Genomic DNA, 14994 nt, shown 5'->3' on the forward strand with positions numbered 1-14994 from the left:
TTTCCTAATAAATATACGATCCATTCCCCAAAATAACCATTTCACAATCTCTCTTCCTTCTATTTACTTCTCTCAGTTATCAGTTGATGACCTCACATTCACAGAAACTACAGACCCATCCCATGTGCAATGCTGTCCTTAGAAGCAAAACTCTAACACTTGCCAGTATTCATTGTTTACATTTCCTCACTTATCTCTCTTCACTCCACCGTAATTGGGCTTCTGTCTCCACCAAGAACATCTGTTTCAGATCTCAAGGACTTATATTTCTGCCAAAAGCAAAATTAAGTTACTTGTCCATCATAGATATTTGATGTTTGTGGATACTTCCTAGAGGACTTATTCCACTTTTGTATTTATAGCTACTTCTTTTATGTTTACATTGCCCTAATAATACCGTTTGCTATTCTTAGGAGGCTCATTACCTCCAGTGACTCACTAAATTAGGATTTTCAGGCAGAAGAGCAGCAGTTACATTTGTTTCGAAATATTAAAGGACTAGAATAAATGTAAGCATTCAGTAAAAATATATTCACCTTATAAAAGTATTTCTGCAAAACCAGTCAATTATGCAACAGGATAGACAATTTCAGTAAGGTCTCAAAGTATTTGTTTATTTAGCCATCTTAAATACATATGTATTCTTTCTTTTTTCCACTATTATTTTATGTAAAGTAGTAGTTTAAGAGTCATGGAAATACATCCTCCTTAAGCCTTTTTAAGAATTTCTATCAGAGGAAATAAACAGTAATATTTATGTTAAAGATTTTAAACCACTGCATAAAGGAAATCAAATATTTTTAAGAAAACAAAATAACTTCATGAGCACACACATGTAATATTAAACAAAAATTTAAAAACTCCTTAATTGGTACTGTCAACATACAACCAAAGCAAACTCTGGGCTTGCAAATGAAGATTTTTACTTGAAAGATAGCTGTTTTATGTTTGTAGTTGTGTTTTTACCTAGGCATAGAAGATTCAGAAAATATTTTACCTTAATTGTCCCTGTTGTCTCTGGTATAAATTCAACTTACATGCAGATACCCAGTAGTCCATTACACTCAAAATGAACAGTTACATATTTCAGACATATTAATAGATTAACATAATTATATGCACTAGATGGAGAAATTCCAGTTTTATGAAGTTTTAGGACTTTATCTAAAATTAAATCTGACAATCTTCCCTACATAAAACTTTAAATCACTGTTTTAAAGGCCTATTTTCCTTCTCTTTGTACAACCAAGATAATTGATACCTGTGTTATAAATCCCTAATTAAACAGGACACATTTATTGAAACTGACTTGACTGTGCAGAAAACTTTCGGAAACACCCATTCTACCAGCCTAAGTTTCTGGATGCAATCAGTGTGGTCTAAATGAACACGCAAGTCTCAAAGCAGCACTGAGGGAACAACTTGAGAAACCTGAGTGCAGTAAGTGATTGCAGCCGGATACTCATCTTAAAGTTTTGAGGAGCAACTTGTGAAAGAGTAGACAAGGACATGTAAAAATACAGTGGGAATGCACCAAATACACACGTTAACCTGGCAGGCCTTTAAGGCAGTGATGCCAACATTTTGACCATCAGTTCCTTAGATTTTATTCTTCGGCTGTAAAGCTCTCAAATTTGATGGTTCTAAAAAAGTAAAAAGAAACCTTCCACTTACTCTTTAAGTTGTTCAACTTCATTTCACCGTACACGGCAACAAAAGGAATGCAGGCTTCAGTAAGTCCCAAAAATGTGTTCTCAAAAGTCCCACAAGGAATTCAAAAGTAGGAATAGATCGGAGCCCCACCTTTAGAGTAACAACAAAGTCCCTGTTTTCCTTCTGTCTTCAATGCCTTCCCAAGAAGCCTTTCTGAGTCATCGTGCTGGGTTTCAGCTGGTACCACTCTGCTGACTCCTCCTGCCAAGGAACACCTGTGGGAATTTATGCAAACAATTCTAGAGAGAAAAAGAGGCTGTGGGTAAATATGCAGAAGAAGCTAGAGGAACAAAAACTTATAACTGGAGGGAATTTCTTTTTTTATAAAGATTTTATTTATTTATTTATTTATTTATTTATTTATTTATTTATTTATTTATTTATTTGAGAAAGAGAGTGAGCGTGAGAGAGAGCACAAGCCTGGGTGGGGAAGAGGCAGAGGGAGAAACAGGCTCCCTGCTGAGCAGGGAGCCAGAAGCTGGGCTCGATCCCAGGACCCTGCAATCATGACCTGAGCTGAAGGCAGATGTTTAACCGACTGAGCCACCCAAGCGCCCCTCTGGAGGGAATTTCATCGATGTTCAAATTCTTCTGAGAAGTCTGTGATCTGGCAACCCTTCCCCCAATGTATTTTTTTCCCCAGAAATCACAGGCAACCTCTGTGGTAAACTTGCTTTCTCATCTGGGGAGGGAGAGATATAAGGAAGATCTTGGAAAATTCTAAATTCAACGGATCTGGTTTAGAGCTCACTCAGCAGTGCCACAACCATATTTTCTGGTTGGCCACTAGATAACTCCACATGGCTATCCCACAGGTGTTGCTGTCAATGGTTCCAAACCTGAAATAATTACTAGGATCATTAGTCAGGGACCCAAAAGGAAACAAACGGTATGCTCAAATTAGTATAAAGTCCAAGTTATCGAAAACTCAATGACTGTAAGAGTGTTTGATTTAGGGAGTCTTTACATAGGTGTAGGTAGTTGTAGGAAAACCACAAGGAGTAATCTAGTAACTCAGGAACTCAAGACTAGTAACAGCTGAGTCATTAATACTGCTAGTCCTGAAGGGAAAGGGAAATGTTTCTGGAATCCAGAAGGAGAGATTCATGTAGAAAAAGCCACACTGACAGAAACAGTGATATTCTGTCCAGGGAAACAGCCAGCCCAAGGTGGACCCTCATGGAGGGATCAGGGGAATATCTCCCCCCATCTTCTCACTATTGGCGGAAGCCAACTGAAAGCCAGAGGGCAAGCCTGTGTTTCATACAGGTCAGCCTCTTGGGGTATATACAAGGTAGAGAAAGGTGGGAACAGATCTGAAGATAAATGGCAGACTGTTTTTTCCCATTCCAAATTCATCCTCCCCCTATATGAGCCAGGTTTTTAGGTAGTGCTGTGGTTTACCTAATGGCACAAATCAGAAGCCTACTCATTCTCTGTTCCTGCCATGATCTTTACAATGTTATTATCGAATCTCAAATCCCTATCCATTCTATTTATGAAATATTTATGTCCATGCTATTCTCTCGTGTTACTTTACATCACTCTGATACTCCAGCCTGTCATTTCTTAGTAGCATCTATCACTTTCATAAAGTACTGTCTTTACTTGTATGTTTTCCAAATTTCCACGAGGACTCTGTTCAGAACTCTATCTCCAATGCCTAGTAGAGTGGCTGGTTCATGGTATATGTTCAATAAATATGTGTTGAACACATGAATTAATGCAGGCCCTCAATATTTATTGGCTCCACATTGCAGTGCATTTTTAGCAGACTCCTGGACATCAGGGTTAGCCATATTCAGTCTGCCATTTACATTTCGGCCTACGTGCCTCTTCTTGTTCATAAATCGGAAGTCACTCCCCTATTTAAAATTATTTAATGGCACTTTATAGCTTTCCAAATGAAGCAATTCATTCGTCAAACAGTTTTTATTATTGAACATGTATAAAGGAAGGGAAATCAGACATGAACCAACAGATTCAATTAGAATGTTTACAATTTACTGAGAAGAACAATAATGAAAAATAAATCATAGTAAGGTATACTAGTCTAAGATGGGGGAAGCACTGAGCAGAAGTTCCTAACCCCAGAGCAGGGAAAGGCTGTGAGGAAAGGCTTTCTGGAGGGCGGGATGAGGAAGAGTGAAAGGTGGGGGTGGGATGCGGACCATGTTCTGAAGGGGCCTACGTTTATAGGATCTCGACTCCTTAGACACATGGTTAAGGACTTTTTTGTCTCAGCCCTAATGTTTGTCAGTTTTATGTCCCATATTTTCTCAATTTAGACTCCCTGTCCAGGGACAGCTGATTCTTTAAAGTTCTCTAAATGCTGCATGTGGATTCCTGCTTCTGAAATTCTGCCCAAACGGCCTATTCATTCTTGCTGGCCTAAGATATAAGATTCTGTTTTTAAAGGGCATCATCTGTTTCACACTCTTCTCCCCTTCCCTGCTCGACACAAACAATACGCAACCTGACTTCTTTCCTCAGTTTTCCAGAGACAATCTATGTTTCCTGGACATTAGCAAGCCCATGTTAAATAGCAGGGATTTGGAGAGAGAAGTGCCTACATTCTCTTCACATAACAGGGAGCTAACAGACGCTGGGATATATAGAACTTCTTGAGGGAGATTTCTGACTCCCCAGATCATTCTTCCCTGTTTTAAAAGATAACGGATGGCTTTTTCAGTTACTTTGAGTAAACATAGCCAAATGGTAACTTCAAATTTAATTTAATATAGACGATTTAATCCGAAACAGTAAACAGCAATAGATATGAGACTAGACAGAAAGTATTTGACCTTTAAATGTAAATGTATCACTATTTATTAGCATACTCAGTTTATTGAATGTTTGTGTTCCTGTGCCACTGTAGGTAATAAAAACCTCATATGTATTCTTAGCAGTGGGTACTAGTATGATTGCAGACAGGTGAAAAGCATATATGTATCAAAAACTAAACTAACATCTTTTTCACAATTTTCTAATCACAGTTGTACTCTGGTGTCAAATCAGGCCAAAAGTAACATATGGAAACAATACAGAATATAATAATTAGAGTGTTAGTTTATTATTGCATAAGTTCATAGTAATTAGCATAGAAAAAATTAAATTCACAAGTATGTCATTATTAAAATGCACATTGAGTTTTTCAGATAATGTGTTGCTCTACATTTCTATAGGTATGAAATAAAGACAACAAGTTTGAAAAGTGAAATTCAACAGTATTTAAATTACAAAAACCAAAGATCTAATTTCTGATATTTAAGACTAATCATCTAGCCAAATATACTTAGGAACTTAAAGTCACTTAAAGTCAATGCTAATGATGTAGCTAATGATTTGAAAATAGACAACAATACACAAATAAATTATACTGGATATTCCTATTAGCATTTTCCTTTTGGCAAGTCAGTGGGAATTTATAAAATTGATCAGGAAAAATAAACCCTGCTAACCATAATAGATCATATTTTGATGCAACTAATTACTATTATATAGATTCAAATTTATCATGAAACAAATCATGCAGACTGTAACTTGGGTTAACACATTTTGCCTTCAAGGGAGACTTTAATTTTCTACCAGTGTCGTAGAAGATACCACATACATTTTTACTTGAATACTTTCTTAAGAAAAAAATAAATCTAACATCATGCCATTATTACTATTTCTTACATTATTATACTTAATGATCCAATATCATTAGATCCATCTTCACATTTTCCTTACTGATGGCAGACAGAATATTCTGTTGATAGGCTACAAAGCCTTCCTGTAAAGAAAGTGATTGTTAATGATCCGTGACTCTTAATGAATCATGAGTCCTCCAGGTATTTGGATTGGAGAATGATCTCTTGTTTGACTTGATATCCTGGAAGTTCTATATAAAAGTAAAAGTAAAAGTAAAAGTTAACAACATGCCATTTTAATGATTTTACAAATGAGATTCTATGTGCTTATATTTTTGGATGGATTCTGTGCCTGGAGAAAAAAATATAATCAAGTTCTTGAATGTAAAGTTTCAATTGTCACATATTCTACGGTCTTTCTAAGAAGTATGCATTTAACTGTGATTTCCAAGGAATCATTTTTTTAAGAGTCTTTTAAATTACATTTAAGTTTTAAATTATTTAAGACTTACTTAACAATTAAAATTTATTTTTTATTTATTATTTATTTATTTTATTTATTTATTTTAGAAAGAGAAGGGGGGAGGGGCAATGGGAGAGGGTGAAGGAAAGAAGCAGATTCCCCACTGAGCAGGGAACCTAAGCTGGGCTTGATCTCATGATCCTGAGATCATTACCTAAGCTGAAATCAAGAGTCAGATGTTTAACTGACTAGCCACCCAGGTGCCCTGGTGCCTCAATATTTAAGTTTTAAATTATTGGATTCTCTGCAAATTTCTCTGAAGATTTAGGGTTGTTTTAATTTTGCATAACATGAAACAAATGTAAAAATGTTAACCTGTATTACAGAAAGGTATTCACAATGCCTAAAGTGTCAACCAGCCTTCTTTCATTAAGGAGGCGCTGGTCATCCCTAGGGTAACATGGGTTTTGTTGTTACTGATGCTTTTGTTTGTTTTGTTCTTTCCATGATGGCTTGTAATTTTGTCATTTACTTAACCCTAGATCATTTACTTTCTGGATCTTTCAGATTATGGGTAAGGATTCATTTTAAATTGTATGGAAAATAATTTGTAACTACATGTGGTATACTTAATAGTATGAATGATTTGCCTTAAAATAAACATTAAATTCAAGATTTTTGTCTAAAACCCTCACACTGTCATCCAATAAAGGGACAGGCTTTTCTATGCAGATGAGAAAGGAGGTGAACTTACACCAGACACACAGGGGATTTTGAAAGGCAACACCTTATTTATCTGTGGTACAACAGTAATCTGTAAAACCCCACTGGCCTGTGTGGTAGATATGAACTTTATACCTTATGTGTGCCTAAGAAATAAAGATTCAGAGCCATTAAAATAAGATTTTTGCTAGACTAGCAAACCATCTGTGTCAATCTGAAATGATACATCTATAATGGAATATGTAGGCAGGTCCAGTAACTGAACAGTGCTCTCAAATATTTTAAACAAAATAAAGTCAAGTTTAATAAATTCCAATGCTGTTTTCCCCCTTAGAAATTGATGCTAATTATTTAGCCTTTAAACTGTATCATGGAATCCAAGGAACATCTTCTCATACAGATACAGCTTTTAAGGCCTCGGAGAAAAGCAGTTTGTTTGGGTACTGGTGTTGGTGAGCACCAAATTCAATGCTTTGAGGTGGGATCCAACAAGTAGATAAGTAGACATTGCATTTAACAATAAATATATTTGAAAATCTTTAGGCAGAGTGTAGACTCATCAAGTGCCTTACCTCTTGGTATCGCCATATGTCTCCCCACTTAAGTCTTTCATTTTATCTGCCTTAAAGTGAGAGATTTCTGGAGGAGTAATCAGTGTACATGCGTTGGGTAGTGCACTGAGTCCTCCTCCGTGAATGCCACAAGAGAAATGTCTATTTCCAGTGATCTTCTCTAGGCCTAAACTTACTGATAAATATATTTTATGTGTGTGTGCATATACATGATAAAAATGTACATATGCAAACATATGTATTTCTTCATTGCATGATACTCAGATTATACAAAAATATACACACATGTATAATGAATAAGAAAATGAACATCACTGATTTATAAATGTGAGGGTTTTTAAATGAAAGTTAAGAAAATCCACAACATTTTATACCTATTTGTCAATGTTAAATAAGTGGAAAGATTTTAGGTCCTGGACATTTAGAAGTCTAGAGATTGATATATCTCTAATGTAAGTCTCACATGTTTGCTGGAGTATTACTGCATTCCAGCAATGAGGGCAGCCAAGGAAAAAGATTTGGAAAGAGTGAATTAATGTCAGGAAATAGTAATAAGTGTTTCTAAGGGTACCCTGTGAGGCCTCATTAAATGTCTCTTTTAATAATTGTATATTAAAACATGAACACAGTTTATTAGTATATGAGAAATTAGAGTAAAGAGGAAATCTTCAGATAAACTGTATGAAGTCCACAACAGCTCCATTATGTAAGCAGATGAATTCTGCAAATGATTTGAATGAGGAATGCAGCAAAGTTCAACTTGGATTTTGTAGGAAAACCAGGGGAAAGATTGATAACAGTTTAATTGGGGGGAACAATGCACATGTGCTGGTAAAATGCAACATAAAAAAAATCTCCCTGATCACATTTCTCTTGCATCTGAAGACTTAGAGTAATGTTTCCATGGACCTATCCCACATTAAAAAATGATTTAGTATGTCTTAACGGAGAAGCTTTCATCCTCAGGCCCTTTGTAAGGTGTGCCTTTGTGAAATGTGCTTTAACTAGGCCCATTCTGTTCCAGCTTTTCCCTTCTGAGCTGTATCCAGTTACCTCAGCTTGAGCATAACCAGGAGAAGGATTCCACAGGTGACTGTCATGCACATGACAGCATAGATAACTTCTCCTAGAAACAAAAGATTAAAAACAACAACAACAACAAATTACTGGCTTTTTTTTTAGGGAGAATAAGTAGTAAATATAGAGGATAGATTTTTAACTCACCATTGAAAGGGGAATGAAATCCACTTAGAGTTCTCTCCTTTGCAGGTTTTCCTTTATGCAATGCTATGCCTTTGACATTAGACAGGGTCGGATAATCTGAAAGAAAGTAATGAAAATGAGATTACGGTATTTAAAAGTCATACATTACTTTTTCCCATGGGTTGTAATTTGCTTTATATTATATTACAAGGCAGCAATTTATTTCTGACCCTATCTTAATAAAATCTGATAGATGAGGATGAAAGCAGGAGCACTTTCCTTATATTTTAACAGTTTTTCCCCCACCTTTTAATCAGATAATTTCTTTACAGAAACTGTTTGTTTTTGTTTTTTTGTCCCAAACCATGATTAAGAAAGTAGATTATACTTTATGACAGTTCATGGCACCTTATATATAGACCAGAGGGGGAATAAATCATCAACTTGAAACTACCCATTGTGATATTAAAAAGATTCCTTTTTTTTCTACAAGAGTGATTGTTTCAATATGTTTTTAACAATATCTCATTTCCCTAAGACTCTTTGGATTTATGAATCCTTTAAAAAATTACTTATTTATTTGAGAAAGAGAGAGAGAGAGAGAGCACAGGGAGAGTGAGAGGGAGAAGCAGACTCTCAACTAAGCAGGGAGCATGATGTGGGACTCGATCCCAGGACCCTGGGATCATGACCTGAGCCAAAGGCAGATGCTTAACTGACAGAGCCACCTAGGTGCCCCTGTATTTATGAATTCTTCTTGAGTCCCTAAAGCAATCACTCTGTTTACCCCTCCACTCAGACTTCAACATCCAGCTTTCCTTATTTCCCTACTCTGTCTCTTGTATATCCCTTTCCTTTCTATTATTGTTAACTTAGTTTTGGTCACACTTATGGGAAAGTGTCACACTTGTGGAAAAGCCATTCTATGGCCCTAGTCTTTGTGGCAACATTTTGCTTAACACATTTCTACCTCCCTTCACAACTCACAAGACAAAAAGATGGGATCCTTAAGATTAATTAACAGATCCATTTTCAGTGACATTCACTGATAACTTTGAAGTGAACTCACCCCTAGTTTTGATTCGATTCAACAAAGACATGAATGTTAAATACACCAATAGCCCAATAACCAGCTTCTTTGATGAAGATTCAGGTAGGATCAGAATCTTTAAAGAAGGGTGGGGGAGATGAGATCAAATTTCCCCTTAAGAGACTGGCTGTCCACTCTGACCGTTTCGTGTACTTTGAGACCTGGAAGTCTGAGTAGACTGTTGTTTGTAGAAATGAGTGCATCAAATGGTGGAATCATACATCTGATGAGAATTACTGACAAGAGGCTCCGAGGAGGAAGGGAGATGGGAAGACATATTACCAAGAGTCCCATCCAGTCCTCTCTCCACTGAGGGTTGCTGTCCACAAGCCAGCTGCTTGGAAGCCAAGATTTGAGGTCCCAGGAATAATCAGCAGAAAGCACAGAGCTCTCAGTATGGGTCCAAGAGAAGGAGCCCAACATAAGAGGTAGAAAAGGGAGGATTTTGTTATTAGAAAACCCATTTTTTGAGGAGTTTGAACTCTAATACGGTGAAGATGTTTTAGTTCAAGATTTTTTAATCCCCGCCTTACATATTGGGTTATCATATATTTATAGAAGTCTGACTTTCTTAGGAACTGAAAAATCAATCTCTTCTAAGTGTAAAAGAAATAGAGGTAGAGCGTGTGAATTTTTTTTTTCCAATTTTGTGGTCATAAAATACATTTTGTTATTCACTATAAAGTTGGAATGGGAAAACTGAGCTATTTCAAATAATAGAATTTTTATACTAGTGGTTCCTTCTTTGGGGAAGAATTAATTTTAATCAAGTTGATCTTACAGGTTTTAGTGAAACAAATTATATTAAAATTTTATATTCAAATCACTTCAGAATCTGAAGGATAGTTTTACTTTAAAAAAAATTCTATGGCATTTTGCAATGTTTTAAAAATTCTTTTATATTTAAAATTCTATGGCATTTTGAGGCAGATTCATGGCTTACATGTAAATGTATATAATGCACATTGGCTAATTATTTGCATGATGCTATAGTTTTCCTTTATGAAATTCTATCCTTAAGCACATTTGGTCTAGTTAGGTACCATGATTCATCTTTACATAAGAAAAACGGTTACTATTCTGACAAATTAGGCTGCCTCTTAAATATATCTGCCTAAAGTAATTGTTAAACATTCACCTAGCAAAGTTTAGAAAGAATCGTCTCATTCACTAAATTTCACTCACATGGAACTCATTAACAAAGTTATAATAGATCAATGACAGAAATGTTAGCTAATGATCCCAGTGAAAATTTTAATATGTCTAGCAATCACTCCACAATCTTAAATATTGCACCCTAGGAGGATACCGAATATCAGTTATAGAGATTAATGTTACAGAGGGTTTCTTGGCTACTGAAGCCCATTGGAGATTCTTCCCTGCCTTTTATAAACAGTGAGGTTTACAGTGTTTTATAACCATGAAATTAAAGTCGTCAGAGTTAATAACCAACCTCAGTCCCACACCATCTGCTATATTTATAGATAAACACTGTCAGTGACTTGTTTATCTTAACTCATACCCTAGAGGAGTTAAACACTATTATGAACTATATTGTAAAATCCCTGTACATCTGACGGGAAATCAAGATTAATTTCAGCCCTGTGTTAAGAACAAATTTAAATAGTGTTCTCCCCAAATGACTACAGAGATGTGATCATTTCTTTTTTATTTTCTTCCAAATCCTTGTGCAGCAGTGGCTGAGAGCTGATGGGATCTAAAACTTTACTTTTATAATTTATATGAAATGCTAAATGCATAATTAAAGATACAATAGATCAGATACAAAATAATGATTTAAAAAGAAATGTTAGAATAGTTGAAATAGAAATTAAATATATGACATAGTGCAAATTTGTAAATCTTCAATTAAAATTCTATTTACATATACAAGTCTGCTTGGAAGAAAAAGTTTGACAAAGTGAACATTTTCATAGAATAATATGTTTTGTAGCTGTTTTTCTTTCTTTTTTTTAAAGATTTTATTTATTTATTTGAGAGAGAGAATGAGAGAGAGAGAGAGAGCATGAGATGGGGGACGATCAGAGGGAGAAGCAGACTCCCCGCTGAGCAGGGAGCCCGATGTGGGACTCGATCCCGGGACTCCAGGATCATGACCTGAGCCAAAGGCAGTCGCTTAACCAACTGAGCCACCCAGGCGCCCCTGTAGCTGTTTTTCTTAATTGCTAATATGTCACATGGTATAGTTAAATGTTATTGGCTTCTTTCCATTTTTAAGTAGAATATTGCCAATACCATGACAATATTTTAGTGAGAATGAAAATGCATGGATGACCTTCTTGCATATCCAAGGGTTGGGGCTATTTCTAATTTGGTCAATATTTCAATATGGTCATCTGAAGGTATTTAAATTTCCAAACTGGAAATGAGTTTTGAATTTTTTCACCTAATGATCAGTAGTGAGATTCCCTGTATCATGGACTCTTTCTACTATTAGTGTATAAAAACCTCCTTCCAAAATGGATCTAAGAAATATTGCAGCTGGGAAGAAAGGAAAATATGTAAACATCTTTAAGTTTGAAAAAACAACACATTAGTAACATGATAAACCAAGGCATTAAACACATACAATGACAGTACAACATCACTGCTGCTAAAATGTATGTTGTAAAAAGTAAATCAACCAAATAACATACTTGCCTTAAATAATAACATGCATCAACAAAGCATATTCATTTATTTAGTTGACAAACTTCAAAGATGAAACAATGTGTTAGATTTGTTTTCTTGCACTATGTATGGCTAACCACATGTTTGCCAGGAGCTAGGGGGAAGGGAAACTTAGTGGTATTAGCCTGTTGGTTTGCAAACCTCAGGAGTTCCCTGGGTGAAATCTGTAACCAGCTCTCCATACACAGAGGAAAAGGAAAGACTGAAGAAAGAGGTGGGCCCCTCCAGATTGGTAGGTGGCTGTTTTAATAAGCAAGGGAACTTATATATGAGGCTTGTCTTGGGCAGTCACTAGATAGTAGATCTTAGCACTCACCCACTAGAATTTTAAAAGTTTATACAGAGGTCTTAAAAGGGGTTCAGTCACATCTACAGTCCATATTGTCTCAACAACACATTGCTCTCTCAAGACTGCATCCTTGAAACAGCTCTGGCTATGGGAAGAGTGAGTAGAATGTGCACTCCAAGAACAGGGGAGGGGGCAACGAGCCTCCAATTTCCCTGGTACAGCTCACAGGTCAACTAGCAGTAATATCCTCTGGATGGCTTCTTCCAACATAGTCAAAGGGTACAAAATTTCAGTTATGCAAAATGAGTAAGTCCTAGAGACCTATTGTACACCATAGTGCCTATTCTTTAAAAAAGCAAAAACAAAACAAAACAAAATCCCACAGCATTTATTGTTCTCTGGTAATAACATAAAGGTAATCAAAACAATATGAACAAATGTCTTAGAACTACACTCCCAACAAAAGACATCTAAAAAAACAAACTATGGGGTGCCTGGGTGGCTCAGTTTGTTAAGCGACTGCCTTCGGCTCAGGTCATGATCCTGGAGTCCCGGGATTGAGTGCCGCATCAGGCTCCCTGCTGAGCAGGGAGCCTGCTTCTCCCTCTGACCCTCTTCCCTCTCGTGCTCTCTATCTCTCATTCTCTCTCTCTCAAATAAATAAATAAAATCTTTAAAAAAATAAAATAAAAAAACAAACAAACTACATGGTCTTCTCAAGAATTTCTGACTTCATTGATCATTTCTAGTTGGAGACACTTTGGAGCAGGGTAATATTGTCTCCTTTTAGCATGATCTGACACAGTTGTTCTCTTGACTTTGTTTTAGAATGAATCCCTTAGGCATCATCTAATATGAGGTTCATGTACTCATCAAAACCAATGATACAGCCCTCTATTCACACATTCACTTGCTCATAAAGCCACACCTGAATACGAGATCTATTTTGCAAGTATCTGAAGATGAGGTTGATGGGCTGAACCATCACCTTCTGCACTTTTTGGCCCTGGCCACCGTACACCATGGTGGAAGCCAACAAAGACTGCATGCTACCTCAGAAAGCAACTTCCGCCATGGTGCCTATTCTTAACAATGCTATATTTACACTTAAACATTTTCTGAGAGGGCAGCTATTAAGTTAAATGTGCTTATCACTCACACAGAATAGTAATAAATAGAGGACAGGAAGAAACTTGTAGAGGTGATAGATACACTTATGGTACCGACTGTAGTGATGTGAGTTTCATGGTGTATATTTATCTTCAAACTCATCAAGCTGTATCCTTTAAATACATACAGCTTTCTGTATGTCAACAAAAACAAAAGCAAAAAACACATACTTGAAAAAGTATGCACTCGAGAAGATTTGCCTTGATCTTTTGGCATGAACCAAAAAGCTCAGTGTTAGTAACTAACTGTATTGACAAGCCTGGCTTGTCAAGCTCTTTGGCCCTTGGTTGAGTAACAGTGTTGTCCACACATCTAGTAGATTTCTTAGAGATTATAGTGAGTCTCAACTGTTCTACATTTTCCTTAATAGTTTCTGAAAATAATGAGAAAGCAATTGGGGTAGCAATTAGAATGCAAATTATGCATTGCTATCTAATAACCAACACTAGATTAGATAAATATACTATGATTTATATATGATAAATATACATAAATATAATATGATTGTTTTAGAATGTAACAATTTTAAATCTGGAATTAAAAATATCTGTCACCTGTGGGCTCATACAAAACAGATCTAAAGATATAGGTTGGAGATAGGAATCAAATATTCATGTTTAGAATATATATCAATAAATATAGAAGTATGTAGGTACAGTAGAATTACAAAATTAGATGGGCTGTCTTAGATTATCTAATTCAAACATGCAGTGCAATGATCCATTCTGCCTCATTATTGACAGCAGTAAACATTATTCCAGGAATGAGCCACCTAATACCTTCTATCTTTCCACTATTATTGATGGTCAGTTCTAGTTAAAATATAAAGTACTTTCCTAGACTGCTCTTTTATCAACTCAGGATGATGAATCTACCCTCTTTTGCCTAGCCCTCTGGCTGCTACATATATATATGTGTGTGTTCGTGGAAAGAGTAGACCATATGGAACAAGGCTTTTCAAACTTTAACATGACTCTTGGTTTACCTTAAAATGCCAATTCTGATTCAGTAAGTCTGGGATGAGGCAGAAATTCTGAATTTCTTACAACTTCCCAGATGATGCTGATGCTGCTAGCAGAATATATAAATATTCTGTGTGTGCCTGTGTGTGTATAAAGTATATACACTGTATATACACACACACAGGGGGAAAGAAATACATGTATATACTCATACAATAAACAAAATGTTTTACTTCTATATATATGGGGCTTAATACTTTAAAAGGCACTTTGACAAACACTGCTAAACTTTATAACATCGAGTCAAATAGGAATTATTAGCTCAACTTGATAAAGAAACTTCCACTCAGAATAGTTGTCTTGTCCAAGATTAGAGTTGGTATACATGTCCAAGATGCAATCTGTAGCAAAATCTTCCACAATTTATATCTAAAATCTACCTCATGGAGGTAACAAAAATTACGCAAAAACATTTTCAGTGTT

The 14994-nt window shown here is 35.9% G+C and overlaps 1 protein-coding gene and 1 pseudogene across 1 annotated transcript in view; both read right to left on the reverse strand.

Annotated features, from left to right (window-relative positions):
* Nucleotides 1-5526: 5526 nt before the first annotated feature.
* Nucleotides 5527-14994, reverse strand: part of GFRAL (GDNF family receptor alpha like) — a 73463-nt gene continuing 63995 nt past the window's right edge. The window contains exons 8-10 of the mRNA XM_088024345.1: nucleotides 8331-8426; nucleotides 8160-8232; nucleotides 5527-5599 (exon numbers count right to left, since the gene is read on the reverse strand). Of these exons, the coding sequence (XP_087880471.1) occupies nucleotides 5527-5599; nucleotides 8160-8232; nucleotides 8331-8426 (242 nt within the window). The remainder of the gene's footprint in view (nucleotides 5600-8159; nucleotides 8233-8330; nucleotides 8427-14994) is intronic.
* LOC114204665 (small nuclear ribonucleoprotein E pseudogene) lies at nucleotides 13125-13419 on the reverse strand (annotated as a pseudogene).

The sequence above is a fragment of the Eumetopias jubatus genome, unplaced genomic scaffold, assembly GCF_037043125.1.
Source record: "Eumetopias jubatus isolate StellerSeaLion01/CBP00866 unplaced genomic scaffold, mEumJub1_p1.0 scaffold_6, whole genome shotgun sequence".
Classification (NCBI taxonomy): Eukaryota; Metazoa; Chordata; class Mammalia; order Carnivora; family Otariidae; genus Eumetopias; species Eumetopias jubatus.